Source organism: Schistocerca gregaria, chromosome 5, assembly GCF_023897955.1.
Source record: "Schistocerca gregaria isolate iqSchGreg1 chromosome 5, iqSchGreg1.2, whole genome shotgun sequence".
NCBI lineage: Eukaryota > Metazoa > Arthropoda > Insecta > Orthoptera > Acrididae > Schistocerca > Schistocerca gregaria.
Window position 1 is genome coordinate 405,351,467 of NC_064924.1, and position 21,654 is coordinate 405,373,120.

General features: G+C 42.8%; 1 protein-coding gene across 1 annotated transcript in view; it reads left to right on the plus strand.

Moving 5' to 3' along the window:
- Positions 1–8,318: 8,318 nt before the first annotated feature.
- LOC126273359 (uncharacterized) overlaps positions 8,319–21,654 on the plus strand; it is a 53,134-nt gene continuing 39,798 nt past the window's right edge. The window contains exon 1 of the mRNA XM_049976907.1: positions 8,319–8,420. Coding sequence (XP_049832864.1) covers positions 8,319–8,420 — 102 coding nt within the window. The remainder of the gene's footprint in view (positions 8,421–21,654) is intronic.

A 21,654-nucleotide genomic window follows, 5' to 3' on the forward strand; every position in this document is an offset into this window, starting at 1 on the left:
GAGCGCCTTATAAGCCCCTCCCTCCGTGGATGAGCTACATCTCCTTAATATTCTTCCTTGAAACTGAGTATGGCATCTGCTTTCCCCACTACTTGTTTTATGTAGTCACTCCACTGAAGGTTGTTCTGGATAGTTACTCCTAGGTATTTTACGTCTGATGCTGTTTCCAGCGGTTTGTCAACAATAGTTTAGTTACACAGCAGTGGATATCTTTTCCTTTGTATGCACAATAGGTTACATTTATTTACGTTCATGGTTAACTGCCAGATCCTGCACGATTGATCAATTTTCTGGTGGTCATTCTGCGAATGTTAACTATCATCTGGCGGTTCTATTTTGTTCATCTACGAACAGCCTTAAAGAGCATTTGCATATACACTACTGGCCATTAAAATTGCGTCACCAAGAAGAAATGCATATGAGAAACGGTTATTCATTGAACAAATATATTATACTAGAACTGACATGTGATTACATTTTCACGCAATTTGGGTGCATAGATCCTGAGAAATCAGTACCCAGAACAACCACCTCTGGCCGAAATAAAGGCCTTGATACGCCTGGGCATTGAGTCAAACAGAGCTTGCATGGAGTGTACAGGTACAGCTGCCCACGCAGCTTCAACACGATATCACAGTACATCAAGAGTTGTGACTGGCGTATGGTGACGAGCCAGTTGTTCGGCCACCATTGACCAGACGTTTTCAATTCGTGAGAGGTCTGGAGAATTTGCTGGCCAGGAGAGTAGTCGAACATTTTCTGTATCCAGAAAAGCCCGTACAGGACCAGCAAAATGCGGTCGTGCATTATCCTGCTGAAATGTAGGGTTTCGCAGGAATCGAGTGAAGAGTAGAGCCACGGGTCGTAACACATCTGAAATGTAACGTCCACTGTTCAAAGTGCCGTCAATGGGAACAACAGGTAACCGAGACGTGTAACCAACGGCACCTCATACCATCACGCCGGGTCATACGCCAGGATGTCGATGAGGAATACTAACTTCCAATGTGCGTTCACCGCGATGTCGCCAAACACGGATGCGACCATCATGATGCTGTAAACAGAACATGGATCCATCCGAAAAAATGACGTTTTGCCATTCGTGCACCCAGGTTCGTCGTTGTGTACACAATCGCAGACGCTCCTACCTGTGTGTCTGTGATGCAGCGTCAAGGATAACCGTAGCCATGGTCTCCGAGCTGATAGTCCATGCTGCTGCAAACGTCGTCGAACTGTTCGTGCAGATGGTTATTGTCTTGCAAACGTCCCCATCTGTTGACTCGGGGATCGAGACATGGCTGCACGTTCCGTTACAGCCACGCGGATAAGATGCCTGTCATCTCGACTGCTAATGATACGAGGCCGTTGGTATCAAGCACGGCGTTCCGTATTATCCTCCTGAAGCCACCGATTCCATATTCTGCTAACAGTCATTGGATCTCGACCATCACGAGCAGCAATGTCGCGATACGATAAACCGCAATTGTGATAGGCTACAATCCGACCTTTATCAATGTCGGAAACGCGATGGTACGCATTTCTATTCCTTACACGAGGCATCGCAACAACGTTTCACCAGGAAACGCCGGTCAACTGCTGATTGTGTATGAGGAATCGGTTGGAATCTTTCCTCATGTCAGCACGTTGTAGGTGACGCCACCGGCCCCAACCTTGTGTGAATGCTTTGAAAAGCTAATCATTTGCATATCACAGCATCTTCTTCCTGTCGGTTAAATTTCGCGTTGTTGTTGTTGTTGTTGTTGTCTTCAGTCCTGAGACTGGTTTGATGCAGCTCTCCATGCTACTCTATCCTGTGCAAGCTTCTTCATCTCCCAGTACCTACTGCAACCTACATCCTTCTGAATCTGCTTAGTGTACTCATCTCTCGGTCTCCCTCTACGATTTTTACCCTCCACGCTGCCCTCAAATGCTAAATTTGTGATCCCTTGATGCCTCAAAACATGTCCTACCAACCGATCCCTTCTTCTAGTCAAGTTGTGCCACAAACTTCTCTTCTCCCCAATCCTATTCAGTACCTCCTCATTAGTTACGTGATCTATCCACCTTATCTTTAGTATTCTTCTGTAGCACCAGATTTCGAAAGCTTCTATTCTCTTCTTGTCCAAACTAGTTATCGTCCATGTTTCACTTCCATACATGGCTACACTCCAAACAAATACTTTCAGAAACGACTTCCTGATACATGAATCTATATTCGATGTTAACAAATTTCTCTTCTAAATTTCGCGTTTGTAGCACGTTATCTTCGTGGTGTAGCAATTTTAATGGCCAGTAGTGTTTTAGAAACAGTGTCGGTCCTATCACATTTCCTTACCTTTACACCTGTCGATTTTGTTCCGTAAGAGCGACGTGTTGAGCTGTGTCTGCAAAGAATTCTTGAATCCACTTGCAAATCTGCTCCGATACTCGATAAGCTCAGATTTTTATCACTAAACTATAGTGAGGGGCGGCGTCAAAAGCCTTCTCGAGGTCAAGCGCCGGTATCTATGGCACTGTGGACTCAAATGAGGAACAAGGGAGCTGAGTTGTGTTTGTTTGCAGAATCCATGTTGATTTTTACAGAAGAGAGTTTCATTATTCAAAAACGTCATTTTTCTTGAGTATAAAACGTGTTCCATAATTCTCCAGCGGATTGACGTCAACGGTATAGGTCTACAACTGTGTGCATCTGTCCGACGGCCCTTCCTAAGAACGGGAGTGACCTGTGCTTCCTTCCAGTTGCTGGATACTGTAACACCTACAACACCTCTCGGTGTTAATAAACCAAAATAGCTCCCAAATTAGCTCCCATGCCCTCGAAATATAAATTCAGAAAATGTCCCAAGCTCCTCCACAAGCAGTAATTTACGACATAGAAATAAGAGACAAATAGATGGAAATCTATAGTAGAAAAATAATAGAAAAAGAAAAGTAGTTTAATTATAAATTTTGGAAGCATGGGAGGGGGGAAAACGAAAGAAATGGTTAAATTATTAGTTATTCTTATATATGAGAAAATCAATATTATAGTCACAGAACATAGGTCTTGACCACCAAAGGTAGCGTTTACTAAAGTATAAATAGACATACAGTGCAATTATGATACTCCAGTCTCTATCCTCTAGTCTGTTCGAAGTCAATTAGGACTTACAGATTTATGAAGCATCAATAGGAGCTTTATTAAACCAGGGCGAAAGAATAAATCGCGACGAGATTGCTTTTGGGGAGCATTAATTTCAGATCAGAATTAGAACTTTTGTCATATTAGAGGAATGGGGAGGTGATCAATAATCTCTCTGACTTTAATGTCACTTCGTGTGAAGATTTAAATGTTTTACGGAATTAACGATTTTTGGACAGATTCGGACTTTGTATTGTGACAGTGGAAAAGCTTTACTTCCCGCGACTAGTAATCATAGTTCGTGACAGTTTATGGATATTAAACGGGAACAATCTTTTTATCGAAAGCGACAGAACATTGTTTAGTATCTCTGATATTGACAGGATTCCAGATTAGATGCTTATTCAAAGAACCCCTTTGAATGCGATCGTGTGAATGAACTGATTATAATTATTGTTAAATAAAATAACGTGTTAATATGAAACTGACTATTCGTCTTGAACTTTACTTCGATTTAGGTTCATAAATAATTAGGTTACGTGCTTTTCAGCAAGAATAAACTGCAGACTGGTAACTGAAACAAGTGAACGAAAATCTATTGAAAACACTAGTATTAATTTACTTATGGTTTTTTCCTTCAGAACTGGGGTTAATTAAGAACTAGCCGGGATAAAACAAAAGCCCTCAATACCAGTCAATGTATAGAGAAATTAACATTAACGGAAGTCGATATAGAAAAAAGGGTCGCTACAATACCCTTCGTTGCTCAAGCTACACTCCTGGAAATTGAAATAAGAACACCGTGAATTCATTGTCCCACGAAGGGGAAACTTTATTGACACATTCCTGGGGTCAGATATATCACATGATCACACTGACAGAACCACAGGCACATAGACACAGGCAACACAGCATGCACAATGTCGGCACTAGTACAGTGTATATCCACCTTTCGCAGCAATGCAGGCTGCTATTCTCCCATGGAGACGATCGTAGAGATGATGGATGTAGTCCTGTGGAACGGCTTGCCATGCCATTTTCACCTGGCGCCTCAGCTGGACCAGCATTCGTGCTGGGCGTGCAGACCGCGTGAGACGACGCTTCATCCAGTCCCAAACATGCTCAATGGGGGGCAGATCCGGTGATCTTGCTGGCCAGGGTAGTTGACTTACACCTTCTAGAGCACGTTGGGTGGCACGCGATACATGCGGACGTGCATTGTCCTGTTGGAACAGCAAGTTTCCTTGCCGGTCTAGGAATGGTAGAACGATGGGTTCCATGACGGTTTGGATGTACCGTGCACTATTCAGTGTCCCCTCGACGATCACCAGAGGTGTACGGCCAGTGTAGGAGATCGCTCCCCACACCATGATGCCGGGTGTTGGCCCTGTGTGCCTCGGTCGTATGCAGTCCTGATTGTGGCGCTCACCTGCAAGGCGCCAAACACGCATACGACCATCATTGGCACCAAAGTAGAAGCGACTCTCATCGCTGAAGACGACACGTCTCCATTCGTCCCTCCATTCACACCTGTCGCGACACCACTGGAGGCGGGCTGCACGATGTTGGGGCGTGAGCGGAAGACGGCCTAACGGTGTGCGGGGCCGTAGCCCAGCTTCATGGAGACGGTTGCGAATGGTCCTCGCCGATACCCCAGGAGCAACAGTGTCCCTAATTTGCTAGGAAGTGGCGGTGCGGTCCCCTAAGGCACTGCGTAGGATCCTACGGTCTTGGCGTGCATCCGTGCGTCGCTGCGGTCCGGTCCCAGGTCGACGGGCACGTGCACCTTCCGCCGACCACTGGCGACAACATCGATGTACTGTGGAGACCTCACGCCCCACGTTCGGCGGTACGTCCACCCGGCCTCCCGCATGCCCACTATACGCCCTCGCTCAAAGTCCGTCAACTGCACATACGGTTCACGTCCACGCTGTTGTGGCATGCTACCAGTGTTAAAGACTGCGATGGAGCTCCGTATGCCACGGCAAACTGGCTGACACTGACGGCGGCGGTGCACAAATGCTGCGCAGCTAGCGCCATTCGACGGCCAACACCGCGGTTCCTGGTGTGTCCGCTGTGCCGTGCGTGTGATCATTGCTTGTACAGACCTCTCGCAGTGTCCGGAGCAAGTATGGTGGGTCTGACACACCGGTGTCAATGTGTTCTTTTTTCTATTTCCAGGAGTGTATATACGGTAAATTACCAGAGACACAAATTCATTCGCATAATCTTTGTAGAGTCTTATTTGTATCTCATCTGGTCCAGATACCTTTCCACTGCTAAGCGATTGTAGTCATTTCTCTAGTCCACGATCGGTTATCTCAGTATCTTCCATTTAGACGCTCGTTCGACGATGCAAAGCTTGGACCGTGTTACGATGTTCCGTGGTGAAACAATTTCGGAAGACCGAATTCAGTATTTCGGCCTTCTGTCTGTTGTCGTCCGTTTCCGTGCTATATGATCACTGGGTGAATGAATACAAAATAGTTCCTTTTTACAGAAGCTAAACCGTGCAACAGTAACATCTAACCTCGAGTGATTGCGAAGAGCAACATACTCGCTTGAACACTCGCAAACTGATTATTATGCTTCAGACATGGTTGACAGGAACAAATTAAAAATTATTCAAAGACATTGAAAATACATGCGACTGAGGTGCAACTTTTATCAGAAATAACGTCATGTACGATGACCAGGAAAACACAGCGCCTAATTCAATAGACGAGTTCAAATAGCTCTAAGCTCTATGGGACTTAACATCTGAGGTCATCAGTCCCCTAGACTTATAATTACTTAAACCTAACTAACCTAAGGACATCGCACACATTCACGTCCGAGACAGGATTCGAACCGGTGACCACAGCAGCAGCGTGGTTCCGGACTGAAGCGCCTAGAACCTCTTGACCACAGCGACCAACAGCGCGTAATTACTCAAATGAGATATCACTGCTAGGTACTTATGGCCACATGCTCCGCAAACAAGGTCAAGTGGTTACCCACGCATATCTCTCGTAAATTAATTAAACTGGATCACTGACATTGACATTGACATTGACTGACGTTCTTGAAACTGTGTGCTATGAGATTCTCCCACACAACTAACACTTGATATATATATATATATATATATATATATATATATATATATATATATATATATATATATATATATATATGTTCCATAAGGACTTTTTTTTCACAGACGCGGTTGCTGCACGGCTGCAAACGCCAGTTAGTAAAATGCGGGAAGGGTTCTGATTATTCGTTATGGAAAGAACTCGTCCTAATGTTCTACAGAAAGCTACTAGTATCAGAGATCGGGAGACGCTTTCATTCGCGAGTGAGAAAAAAACTATTAGATTCCTGTGGCAAAAGCGGGCAGAATCGATACTACAGCACAGACGACTACTCAACAAAACCTTTCCGCCCATCTCCAGTAGATTTCGGACACATAAGTTCACAGACATTAAGTAATCAGAGATTATCAGGAGAAAAGTCGAAAAGGAAGTTGGTTTATACATGAAATAGGGGAAAAAGGAAGTTGGTCGATACACGAAATAAATATCAATCCACACGCTGTGTATTCCCTTCATGAGAAATGAGGACACAGAAAAAATCTTCTGTGGTAGTTATATATGAAAATCAATTAATATGAATAAATCAGTGTTGAATATCAGCTTCTGCTGCCTCGTGAAGCGGAGTTGGGGTTTCAGTTCCTTAACGGGGTATGTATTGCATATTAAATATGCCGAAACAGTATGTGCGCTCAGTCTGCAATATTCTAAAGCATGCATGATAATCGTAAACTTTAGTGGCAAAGTATATACAAAAACCAATCACATTAAGTCTTTATGGAGGATTGTCTAGAGCATCCGAAATCCAACACAGCCTTAATGCAAGCAACTTGCGTTTTCTTAAAAGTAGGTGATGTGGTTACTCGATGAATCCTAGAAACACGTCAGCCAGTTTATTTGTGCAATCTGGGAACAGGGTGAGACTGAGTTTAGCTTAAGAATCATCTGTTAGCATTACATATACGGACTTGGCCATCTGCATAAGGTGCTTTTTGATTTAAACGTTCTATTTCTGACAAACTTATGCATAATGTGCTACATTATACCCACTAATACGACAACTCGGCATAAAGTTCCAGCTCACAATGAACGCGTTTTGTAACAAGAATTTTTGAAGACGAGAAGAATGACCGTAAAACTTTTAGAAAGCGATTGTCGAAAATAAATAAGTATTTATGTCATCATTGGCACAGAATAGTTTTTGCCGTATAATAATGAGGAAGAACAAAGTGGTCATAAAGTGAGTACCAGGTCAAAATTAAGAATAATGAGGAGGTATGTATCTATTAAGTCAGTTATGGAGGGATAGTACACAATCACCAAAATACTAACAAGAATATAAGACGAAACAACAGATTCTACCAAAACAGAAATTAGGAATATCAAAACCAGAACGGTAATTGTATTCATAGTAAACGCAGTAATCGGAAAGGTACAGAAGAGTCTGCCGAACCCCAGGGAATCAAGAATTATGCCAAGCGCCCAGAGAACTAATAGACCTTGGAGAGTACCAGTTGTTACCGAAGGTGTGAGGATTAGTGAGCATCCATCTGAGGTAGTATCCCTCTCTGTTGACAACCCCATACACAGGTCACCTTTTGTACGGTGTCAAGATGTAGTAGGATTAAGAGAATTATTAGTAGAGGGCGAGTTAAAGGAAATCATTGCTAAGCGGACGTGTCAATGATAAGGAACTGACATTAATGATTTACATTGGAAGCGATAAATATTTAATTGACAGCACATGTGGGGAGATAATTAAGAAGGGTGGCAAGGCAAATATCTTACCCGTAAAAGAAATAATTGGCATGGAGTGACTAGAGGTAGCAGTAGGTCGGTAAAGAAGATGGCTGATATAAAATTTTGTAACGAAATAATGAATTTTCAGCAGGCAATTATGTAGTAGTGGGGTTAAGAATGAAAGTTTTGCAGGGAATAGACTGGCTCAGGAAAAACCAAGTCAATGTCTTCATTGGGAATGTAAAATGAGGGTATGTTATTAGGGAGAGAGCAGAGAAGTAAAATTTTTGGGTGATCAACTAACGTTGGAAGAGCAGGCTACAGAGAAAAATTTACGACAGGTCACTGTAGCAGCTCCCGACCAAGAAACTGATGCAGTGAGTATGAAGAAAGAACAGTTTGTAAATGATGTTACTATAGAGAACGAGTTGTCAACCAAACTTAATGAACGTGAGAACTTAGAACCATTACAGAGACAGCAACTGGTAAAAGACTCAAAACCAGTATAAGAAAGTTTTTTTTTTTTTTTTTGGAAAGGCCTAGAATTATCCCAGGGAATGAATCCACACTAAAAACAAAAGAGAATGTTTTGTTTTACAGATCTCCATGCCTTATGCCAATAAGTGTTAGAGAGGAATTTCCGAAGGATGTTAGAAGTTCAGGAAGAATCTATTGGGCAAGAAAAATTCAAGTTGCATGAAGGGGTATTGCTCTATAGTCAAGAGTCTGGGATTCGTCAGTGCAAGCTATGTAACCCAGCCGAACATAAGGTTTCATTAGTCAAATATATTCATACTGAGTGCGGACGTGTTGGTGCAAGAAAATGTTTTAATCATTTGATGAACCAAGCACCTTGGATATGGTGAGAAGGAAACAAAAAAGTTAAGGTAAAGGGATTGTTCTTTTTCCAGATTGCAGGAAGAGACAAGCTAAAGACGCAGAGAATTTTCACATTGGGTAAGATAAGTATTATCTAATAATACAGTGTTTAGTTTTGTTGGTGTGTTGCTTATTATTTCGTTTAGCGCTGGATCTTTTTCTGTGCTGTACTGTGACAAAAAAGTATTCTTAATATATTTTCATAGAGTGAATTCTGTATGCCACACACTTAGCACAAGAAGCAATGGGAATAAAGATAGAGTTGCAGTATTGAAGAAGTAATTGACTAAACCAGAAAATTTTAAGGAGGCGGATTTTTAAGTGGCGTTCAGGTAATCGAAAACTAATAAATTTCATGAAAAGTAATGCCGAAACAGAAAAGATTTTTATTGACCGGTGACAACGTTAATTATACACACTGATCGGCCAGAACACTATGACCACGGATCTACTACTGATATAAACACGTCGCGACGATAGCAGCGTCGCCTGGCGAGGAACGACTGCTAGTCGGACACGCACCGGGCATGTGGTATCAGTGAGCGCGCTGTCCGTGTGTAGAAACTGGGAAGGCACGTGATCTGAGTTTGACCGAGGGAAGATTGTTATGATCTGGAGGCTCGGCACGAGCATTTTGAAACTGCCCGATTTGTCGGATGTTAGAAGACTGCTGTATTGAGTGTCTTTAATACGTGGCGAAACCACAATGAAATTACGTACAGATACCGTGGGGTTGCGCGGCCACTTCCCATTACAGATGTCCGGCGTCGTAGGCTGAGCGGACTGGTAAAACAGGATGGGCGGTGAAATGTGGCGGAACTAACATCAGACTTTAACGTTGGGCAGAGTACATGTGTCTGAGAACAGAGTGCACCGAACATTGCTAACGATGGCCTCCACAATCGACGATCCATGCATGTGTCACAATGTTAACACCACGACATTGGCAATTACGACTGAAACTGGCACGCGACCATCGTCATTGGATGTTGGCGGTGTGGCAGAGCGTTCCTTGGTTTCATGAATCCCGTTACCGTCTTCATTATGTCAATGGGAAGGCGCAAATCCGTCGTCTTCCAGGGAACAGCTCCTTGACACTTGTACTGCGGGACGGAGGCAACCCAGCGGCGGCTACATTATACGCTGGGGAACATTCTAGTGGGAATCCTTGGCTCCAGTGGAGCTCGTGCAAGGCACCAGGAAGGCCAAAGAGTATCGTATACTGGCTGCAGAGCACTTCTTCATGACTGTCAAGTGGCGAGTTCCAGTTGATGTAATGGCCCTCCAACCCCCAAATCTGAACCCGATCTAACACTGCTCGGATATGATACGTCACGGCGTCATAGCCGATCGCCCCCCTTCCCCGTAATTTACAGGAATTGGGTGCCAAATCCATCCAGCGACCTACCAAGGCCTTTTTTTATTCCATGCCTCGACGCGTCGCAGCTGTTATTTGTGCCAAACGTGGACATACCAGCCATTGAGTAGGTGGTCATAAAATTCTGGCTCATCTGTGTAGGTTACATATTGTCTTTTGCGACAGTTAGAACAAAAGACAAAAGAAGGAAGCCAATCCATTTTATGTCAGTTAGTTAGTTACATGTTTCACACGGAAGACGTCCCCGGAGGCTGATCAGAAAGCCTCCCCGGTGCGTCTGACAAACAGGTTTCACGTACTGTCTCTGGCTGAGCCAGATGCAGCTATCTGCCATGTTTCAGAGGATGATTCTCAGCCTTCAATGTCCGGGCAATCGCAGAGGGTGGGCTTATTGGTAGTTGGGAGCTCCAGTGTTAGGCGCGTAATGGGGCCCCTTAGGGATATGGCGGCTAAGGAGGGGAAGAAATCCAGTGTGCACATAGTGTGCATTCCGGGTGGAGTCATTGCTGATGTGGAAACGGTCCTTCCGGATGCTGTGAAGAGCACAGGGTGCAGCCAACTGCACGTGGTGGCACATGTCGGCACTAATGACGTGTGTCGCTTTGGATGTGAGGAAATTCTCCCTGGTTTCCAGCGGCTATCTGATTTGGTGAAGGCTGCCGGTCTTGCTTACGAGATGAAGGCAGAGCTCACCATCTGCAGCATCGTTGACAGAACCGACTGCGGACCTTTGGTGCAGAGCCGGGTGGATGGTCTGAATCAGAGGCTCAGACGGTTTTGCGACCGTTGGCTACAGATTCCTTGACTCGCGCCATAGGGTGGTAGGGTTTTTGGTTCCGCTGAATAGGTCAGGAGTTCACTACACTTAGCTGGCGGCAACACGGGTAGCGGAGGCTGTGTGGCGTGGACTGGGCGGTTTTTTAGGTTAGAAGACCTCGGGAAAGTACGGGGTGGGCTGCAATTTCAAAGGGTGCATGGCAAATACAGGACGTGCTTGGATTAAAGAACAGTCGAATTGTAGTTTTAAATTATTGTAGTTTTGCTGGGAAAGTCCCTGAGCTTCAAGCGCTAATAGAAAGCACAGAAGCTGAAATCGTTATAGGCACAGAAAGCTGAATAAAGCCTGCAATAAGTTCTGCAGAAATTTTTACGAAGTATCAGACGGTGTTCAGGAAAGATAGATTAGGCAGAATTCGTGGTGAAGTGTTTGTGTCTGTCAGTAGTGGTTTATCTTGTAGTGAAGTCGAAGTAGATACTCCGTGCTAATTGGTATGGGTGGAGGTTATACTTAACAGCCGAACTAAGTTAATAATTGCTCCTTCTACCGACCCCCAAACTCCGATGATATAGTGGCTGAACATTTCAGAGAAAATTTGAGACTCGTAACAAATAAATACCCCACTCATACGGCTATAGTTGGTGGGGGCTTCAACCTTCACTCGATATGTTGGCAAAAATACTTGTTCAAAACCGGTGGTGGGCAGAAAACATCTTCCGAGATTCCTAAATGCTTTCTCCGAAAATTAGTTCGAGCAGTTAGTCCACGAACCCACGCGAATTGTAAATGGTTGACCTCTTAGCCACAAACAATCCAGACCTAATAGAGAGCATTATGACTCATACAGAGATTAGTGATCACAAAGTCGTTGTAGCTAGGCTCAATACCGTTTCTTCCAAATCCACCAGAAACAAACGCAAAATAATTTTACTTAAAAAAGCAGATTAAGTGTCACTAGAAGCCTTCCTAAGAGACAATCTCCATTGCTTCCGAACTGACTATGCAAATGTAGACGAGATGTGGCTCAAATTCAAAGATATTCAAGCAACAGCAATTGAGAGATTCATACCTCATAAATTGGTAAGAGATCCCCCATGGTACACAAAACAGGTCCGAACGCTGTTGCAGAGGCAACGGAAAAAGCATGCGAAGTTCAGAAGAACGCGAAATCCCGAAGATGGGCTAAAATTTACAGACGCGCGAAATTTGGCACGGACCTCAATGCGAGATGCTTTTAATAGGTTCCACAACGAAACATTGTCTCAAAATTTGGTAGAAAATCCGAAGAAATTCTGGTCGTATGTAAAGTACACGAGCGGCAAGACGCAGTCAATACCTTCGCTTCGCAGTGCCGATGGTACTGTTACCGACGACTGTGCCGCTAAAGCGGAGTTATTGAACACAGTTTTCCAAAATTCCTTCACCAGGGAAGACGAATGGAATATTCCAGAATTTGAAACACGAACAGCTGCTAGCATGAGTTTCTTAGATGTAGCTACCTTAGGGGTTGCGAAGCAACTCAAATCGCTTGATACGGACAAGTGTTCAGGTCCAGATTGTATACCTATTAGGTTCCTTTCAGATTACGATGATACAATAGCTCCCTACTTAGCAATCATATACAACCGCTCGCTCACCGATAGATCTGTACCTACAGATTGGAAAATTGGGCAGGTCGCACCAGTGTTTAAGAAGGGTAGTAGGAGTAATTCATCGAACTACAGACCTATATCATTGACGTCGGTTTGCAGTAGGGTTTTGGAGCATATAAGGTATTAAAACATTATGGATCACCTCGAAGGGAACGATCTATTGATACGCAATCAGCATGGTTTCAGAAAACATCGTTCTTGTGCAACGCAGCTAGCTGTTTGTTCGCACGAAGTAATGGCCGCTATCGACAGGGGATCCCAAGTTGATTCCGTATTTCTAGATTTCCGGAAAGCTTTTGACACCGTTCCTCACAAGCGACTTCTAATTAAACTGCGGTCCTATGGGGTATCGTCTCAGTTGTGCGACTGGATTCGTGATTTCCTGTCAGGAAGGTCGCAGTTCGTAGTAACAGCCGGCAAACCATCGAGTAAAACTGAAGTGATATCAGGTGTTCCCCAGGGAAGAGTCCTGTGACCTCTGCTGTTTCTGATCTATATAAATGACTAGGGTGACAATCTGAACAGTTCTCTTAGGTTGTTCGCAGATAATGCTGTAATTTACCGTCTAGTAAGGTCATCTGAAGACCAGTATCAGTTGTAAAGCGATTTAGAAAAGATTGCTGTATTGTGTGGCAGGTGGCAGTTGACACTAAATAACGAAAAGTGTGAAGTGATCCACATGAGTTCCAAAAGAAATCCGTTGGAATTCTATTACTCGATAAATAGTACTATTCTATAGGCTGTCAATTCAACTAAGTACCTGGGTGTAAAAATTACGAACAACTTCAGTTGGAAAGACCACATAGTTAATATTGTGGGGAAGGCGAGCCAAAGGTTGCGTTTCATTGGCAGGACACTTAGAAGATGCAACAAGTCCTCTAAAGAGACAGCTTACACTACACTCGTTCGTCCTCTGTTAGAATATTGCTGCACGGTGTGGGATCCGTACCAGGTGGGATTGACGGGGGACATCGAAAGGGTGCAAAAAAGGGCAGGTCGTTTTGTATTATAACATAATAGGGGAGAGAGTGTGGCAGATATGATACGCGAGTTGGGATGGAAGTCATTAAAGCAAAGACGTTTTTCGTCGCGGCGTGATCTACACTCCTGGAAATGGAAAAAAGAACACATTGACACCGGTGTGTCAGTCCCACCATACTGGCTCCGGACACTGCGAGAGGGCTGTACAAGCAATGATCACACGCACGGCACAGCGGACACACCAGGAACCGCGGTGTTGGCCGTCGAATGGCGCTAGCTGCGCAGCATTTGTGCACCGCCGCCGTCAGTGTCAGCCAGTTTGCCGTGGCATACGGAGCTTCATCGCAGTTTTTAACACTGGTAGCATGCCGCGACAGCGTGGACGTGAACCGTATGTGCAGTTGACGGACTTTGAGCGAGGGCGTATAGTGGGCATGCGGGAGGCCGGGTGGACGTACCGCCGAATTGCTCAACACGTGGGGCGTGAGGTATCCACAGTACATCGATGTTGTCGCCAGTGGTCGGCGGAAGGTGCACGTGCCCGTCGACCTGGGACCGGACCGCAGCGACGCACGGATGCACGCCAAGACCGTAGGATCCTACGCAGTGCCGTAGGGGACCGCCCCGCCACTTCCCAGCAAATTAGGGTCACTGTTGCTCCTGGGGTATCGGCGAGGACTATTCGCAACCGTCTCCATGAAGTTGGGCTACGGTCCCGCACACCGTTAGGCCGTCTTCCGCTCACGCCCCAACATCGTGCAGCCCGCCTCCATTGGTGTCGCGACAGGCGTGAATGGAGGGACGAATGGAGACGTGTCGTCTTCAGCGATGAGAGTCGCTTCTGCCTTGGTGCCAATGATGGTCGTATGCGTGTTTGGCGCCGTGCAGGTGAGCGCCACAATCAGGACTGCATACGACCCAGGCACACAGGGCCAACACCCGGCATCATGGTGTGGGGAGCGATCTCCTACACTGGCCGTACACCTCTGGTGATCGTCGAGGGGACACTGAATAGTGCACGGTACATCCAAACCGTCATGGAACCCATCGTTCTACCATTCCTAGACCGGCAAGGAAACTTGCTGTTCCAACAGGACAATGCACGTCCGCATGTATCCCGTGCCACCCAACGTGCTCTAGAAGGTGTAAGTCAACTACCCTGGCCAACAAGATCTCCGGATCTGTCCCCCATTGAGCATGTTTGGGACTGGATAAAGCGTCGTCTCACGCGGTCTGCACGTCCAGCACGAACGCTGGTCCAACTGAGGCGCCAGGTGGAAATGGCATGGCAAGCCGTTCCACAGGACTACATCCAGCACCTCTACGGTCGTCTCCATGGGATAATAGCAGCCTGCATTGCTGCGAAAAGTGGATATACACTGTACTAGTGCCGACATTGTGCATGCTGTGTTGCCTGTGTCTATGTGCATGTGGTTCTGTCAGTGTGATCATGTGATGTATTTGGCCCCAGGAATGTGTCAAGAAAGTTTCGCCTTCCTGGGACAATGAATTCACGGTGTTCTTATTTCAATTTCCAGGAGTGTAAACAACCACCAGATAAGATAAAGCAATTAGTAGATTTCCGTGCATAGCGACGTTTAAGACACCGTGATGTGGTAAGTATAGCATTACAGAAGATAAAGAAAGATGCAGACAGAGAAAGAAGCTGCATAATCCACGAGTCAACGTCAAGAATTTCCAGGTACGGCAAAAAGTGTTGCTTAGATCACATCGACTATCTCATAAGGTGTTCTTATTTCAATTTCCAGGAGTGTATTTACGAAATTTCAGTCACCAACTTTCTCTTCCAAATGCGAAAATATTTTGTTGCTCCCAGCCTACATAGGTAGGAATGATCATCAAAATAAAATAAGGGAAATCAGAGCTCGAACAGAAAGGTTTACGTGTTCGTTGTTCCCGCGCGCTGTTCGGGAGTGGAATAGTAGAGGGATAATATGATTGTGGTTCGATGAACCCGCTGCCAAGCACTTAAATGTGAATTGCAGAGTAATCATGTAGATGTAGATGTAGTTGCCATTTGAACGATTATTTTATCGAAATCATGTGGAACTAGTCAGTTTACGGGACATGTATATATGATTAGTGCTAATATGAATGAACCCATTATCATTTTATTCCTACTGATGCAGCAACACTTAAAAACAAGTTTTTTTTTCTTACTCACTGCCAGTAGATGTAAAGATAATATTTCAATATTGTGCGTCCATGGGGGCATTTATTATAGTGAGGTCTTGTTAAGAGAATAGAAAGTAACAGTCATTTAGCAAAGAACAGAGCTAATCATTTATTTATGGTGTACGTTATGTAGAACGGATTGCTATGCTGTAAAAAGGAAAGCGATGAAATGATTTATGAGTTATTTGAGAAGCCTAGAAACGGCGATTTACGTGGTTAAATTGCGGAGGAGTAACGAAGAAGCTATTTAGTGCTCGGTTTGGTACAGAGGGAATGGAAAGCTTGAAGAATAGTGTTGAATGCTGTGTTTCTAAGAAAATTACAGTTAAATCAACACCAAATATGAGTGGTAGTAATACTGTGAATGTAATGTGCTATATCCTCCGAGTTAAATGCGACTCTCGCAGGTCAGTTGTTGCCTGTTGACGTGAATTGTATTAACTGGAAAAAATTTCACTAATTAATGATCATAATTATGTATAACATTCCATTTGCTTGTGGACTAGCACATACAGAAACATTAATGGATGATGAAAGCACCAACCAGCGTCATTAACACTGTTGTAAGAGTATGCTTTTCCTGCTTTACTGAAAAGAATAACATTCATACCTAAAAGACAGATTACTCAAAAAGCATGTGTTATGTACGAATGTTAATGTACTAAATGATCTAGCTATTGCGTGAACAATATGTAAGTGTAAAGTTTTGTTCCGAAAGGAGTTCTCGAATGTGTATGAAGGAGCGATCTTCAATTTTTCTTTAATATGGGTAACTGCTTCGCAAAGTACTGTAATAGTTAATAAGAATTTATTTAATTTCATGTGTACTGAGAAACTATTTGCACTTTGGCGTGATGATGATCTTTGGTTTGTGGGGCGCTCAACTGCGCGGTTATCAGCGCCCGTACAAATGCCCAATCTTTACTCAGTCCAGTCTCGCCACTTTCATGAATGACGATGAAATGATGTGAACAGCACAAATACCCAGTCATCTCGAGGCAGGTGAAAAATCCCAGAGCCCGCCGGGAATCGAACCCGAGACCCTATTTGAGGGAAGTGAGAGCGCGACCGCGAGCTGCAGACTGCACTTTGCAAACAAGTGTAATGTATCACTATTTCACATACATACTTCCACACGAATTTCGCTCACAGACAGCGTGTCTTTTGTACCCACTGAAATGTAGATAATTTATCGAAGCACACAACTTAAATACAATTTAAGTAAAATGATTTAAGCTATGGAGATAAGGAGGAATCGTAGTTAAATAGGTTATAAATCAATTTTAATGCCACAAACGATGGAGAGAGAGAGAGAGAGAGACGCTCTGTGATAGACGTGAGTACTGCTGTCTGTGAAGAGTAAGGAGAACTCGATAGAAGGAATGTTAACTGTCGATGAGAGCGACATCTGTGAGTGTGCAAGAAAATCTTAATAGAGCCAGCAAGTAGTTTTTTTTGCTAGTGGTATTGATATAATTATACAAATGAAGGAGTGAGAATATGTAGCCCAATTAAAAGCCACAAATTTTAAATTTGTCAGGAGAGAGTTTTAAAAGTTGGAATAAATCCATAAATCACATATAAATTTTTTTGTGCATCCAACACAATTAGTTTATTTCTCCCATGTCTTAAATACATGTGTGCATAGTTATTTTGTGAAAAAATTACACATTATTAATAAAAAGATATTTTATCGCTGGGTGACCCAACAATGGACAATGGCCTGTTGCATACTGAAGGAAGAGAAGATTTACAGAATTATGGACGTCAACATAAAACATAACTTAGAATGCTAGTGAAGTACTAGTAACGACAATATTTCAAACGATATAACCAATATCTGCCACTCTGTGTCATTTTCGTACTTTCTTTCACTTAGACTCTCGAAGCATCCCTTCAAACATCTAGTATTATGGCATAAATGACACAATATTTTTCAGTATTTTTTTAAATCGGTTTTAAATATTTTCTTGGTAGTTAGAATTAATTAACTTCCTGACGTGATCGACTTTATCTAGTGATACTTGTAGTTATGAATTCTTCAAAATCAGTGTATTGACACTTCTTTTAAATTTGGTTTCATTTCTTCATCAAAACGAAAACCTGTCGTTTCTGATAATCAGAAGTGACACCCATCATCACTCTTGTCCTTCTTTGGAATATTTATCTGCAAATGCGTCAGATTTATGAAGTCTGCTGGCTTCATTTTAACTACTGAAAGGGCTTCCTTTTGCAGGAATCTTTAATGACTGTAATCCAATTATCAGGGATGTACACTGCGGGCCTATTTTCTGAACATACTTTCAGTTCGACCGAAATCTCGGTCACAGGACAATTGTGTGTGTCCAACTTGTGGAATCCAATGTTCAACGCCCTTAAATTTTCCTGACTCCACTAGTGGTCTTTCTGGTGCCACAACTGCCCAGTTTTTAACTTGCTCTCTGCAATTATCACTAATTTTGTGAAGAATAATTTGCTTGACAGGTTAGCCTACTTTTCATCCTGTATTTTCTTCTGTTTGTATTTTAAATGTTTCCATTGATCTTTTATGTAGAAATATTCGTACATTGCTTCAGCACCTTTAGATTATGTAATTATGGCGTATTACTGATTGTCTATTCATAAAAATTGTAGTACAATAATACCATCGGGACCAATCTACCCCATCCACGGGGTACGTTGGCCCAGCAGTTGCGACAAGTTGGCCTGTATGAGTTTATCATTTAATTATTTACGACGTTGGTTATATAATTGAAAATATATCGCCTTTAATACTCAAACTTTATTTTAGTATAAATTCTTACAGTCATATGACAAAAAAACGACAGTCATAAATTGTGTTATCATTGTTGTAATAACAGTCTGACAGAGACAGAGACGTAAGACTAGAACTTTAATGCCCGATAGGAAATTCAGAATTAAAACACCGATAAAAAGGTTTTTCGTGAAATTTTTAACTCACCACTTACAAGTTGTCCATTGAACCCTTTCATGACCTGGACTGCTGTGAGATGGTGGTTTAAGACACCTAACACAGATGGCACCCTGAACCTCATTTGCTTAATCTTGAAGAACCTTCTTAGGAATGCCTACTTCCTTATTGCATTTTATATGAGGAATTATATTATTTGATTTAGCTTGACCATAGTCAGTTTTTTTCGAGAATATGTTTTTACACAAAGTCCATATTCCCTTTAAATAGTTTCCTTTTCTGTCAGTGGAGGCGTGTTGTTCGCATTATAGCGCATCTTCCACTGGAGTGTCTGCTAGTATTGCTAAACTTATTTGTCGTCAGATTTCTGTCTTTTTTCCTGGTTGTCATTTCTCAAATGGCCGGACGTCTTCAGATGTTGGGTAGTGCAGTTGGTGAGTTTAAGTGACGTTCAACGTCATAAGCGTTGTTTTCATAGAATAGGCCTATCGTTGTGTTCTTGAGCAACTGAAGAGCCAACTTCAGAAATGAAACCACAACCAACAGCACTAGGATCAGGTCTATCGGATATGTTCGAATCCATCAATGAAAAATAAAAAAAATTGATGGAAATAAAAATAAAAATCATATACATGTCACCGGTTTAAAATCAGTGCAAGACACAATTTACTTAAGTAAAAATTGCAGTGGACTTTGATTGAGAATGTACCTATTAAATAAGAGTACTTCCTTACATAAAGACTGACGTCCTGTTTGGCTATGCTGTAGGCCGACGTGTCCCTATTTAAGTGGGCCATAGTGCCTATCGCCATAATGGAATTATTTTAGTTCTTTACAAAAACGTTTTAAAAGTTTATCGCTGTAAACAGTGTCGAAATAATCCTGAATAGTTGTTCTTACTTATTTGGTAAAAGCATTAACATTGAGTACACAACAGAATATGTTAAGTAAGCAAAATTTGCTTTCACTAACAAGAATATATAAAATTTTTGCCCATCCTCCCTTGACAGTTTAAATGCAATTGATCACATGCATGAAATATGCCTGATGAAGCAGTTTAAAATCAATATTGAAAATATCTCAGAATTTTGAAACTTTTACTTGTGCATTATTTTCTTCACAATAATTCAAATCACCCAAGTATCACTTTTTTCTCTTCAATTTCAAATACCTACATCTCGTAATTATAAAATTCATCATCATTTTTTCTGAATAATGCATGTTTTCTTGTTTCTAATTGCATATTGGCCGCGAAATTCCTGTTTCCAATTCAAATGCAAATTCTTAGTTATCGGCGCTACATGCAAAGGCTGTACATAAAATTTGTTTAAATTAAGGAAACATAACCATTTAATTTTTAAGACAAAAATGAGTGCTGCAGTTCCAGTACAGCACTCGTGGCTGCCGCATCGCTGTCGCGAAGTGGGACCGAGGCAGTTCCAGACGAGTTTTATAGTCTGACGATAATTTATGGATTTGCAGTTTTAGCTTGACGATGTCCACTATGTACAAACGGTAGTTACTATTAAATTCAGAAGAAAGTTTGGTTTTCTCGACTGAAACCTAGGTAAATTCTAGGTAAACGGTGCAACTGAGGCTGTTGATTATTAAAATTGAAATAACTCATACGAGCCCTTTACTCCAAAACTGGCTCTCGGATAATGTTGACATGTTCTGGTCAAAGGAGTTCTAAACCCATAATGTCCCGGATTTGAGCCCTCTCGACCACTGTATTGGGAGCGTAGTCGAAAGATTTACCAATGAGACGAGGCAACCTAACGTCGCATCTCCACGCACCGCTGTTGAAGCAGCGCTCGCGAATATAGACAGCACTGTTTTAAAGAGTGCGTGTGATAGCATCAGGACAAGATTGGAGGTGGCTATTGCGGCTGAAGGGGCTTACATCGTTCAATTTTACTCTTGATAAATACCACTATTTATGTGTGAAAGGATTTTCATTTGCATTTTGCTTTAAAGAACTTCCTTTAAAAAAATCGTTTCATTTGTCCGGATTTAAGCGCCACACTCTCTACATAGCATTTTACCCATCATAAAACTGTAACTGATGAACTGGGCAATATCCTCCAAATAGCTTAAATATATAATACAGCACATAAATATGCGGAGCTGGTAATATTTACAAATGCAGTGCAAAAAGCAACCTCGCATCTCATAATAAGAAGAACAGTAGGTGCCGGAATCTGCTTCAAATGGTTCAAATGGCTCTAAGCACTATGGGACTTAATATCTGAGGTCATCAGTGCCGTAGACTTAGAAACTACTTAAAGCTAACCAACCTAAGGACATCACACATATCCATGCCCGAGGCAGGATTCGAACCTGCGACCGTAGCAGCAGCGAGGTTACGGAGTGAAGCGCCTAGATCCGCTCGCCCACCATGGCCGGCCCGGAATCTGCTTATGGCGGCTTTAACTTGTAGTGCACATTCCTTCGTGTGACTCTAAAATCTTGTCACTAGATTGAAAAACAACCAGCAAACTTCAGGTGCTTCTAGGTACACTATCCGTCAGATGTAACACTTTCCCCAGTACATTTGATTGTTTGACATCTGTACCAGATGCCACTGGGGATGGGCTGTAAGCCCGAACACCGGTCAGGCAATCAAACAATCTACACGTAGCTCATGGTATACAAGACGCCTTTCAACTGCATCAGCTTGACAGCATCGAGATCCATAAATATCATAAATTTGGATGTATGTACATGTGTGGAGCAATTTCAACCAAACTTGGTTCACATATCTCTTAGTGTCAGGCAATAATCAATGTGGTGGTAAGAACCACCAACCTAAGATAGTTCAGAAAATATGACGTTGTAAACACTGAGATGCGTGAAAAACTGCGGCATCAGTCTTGACGTCTGAATTTATCACTTCTTTCCTACTGATTCTATTCGCAACATA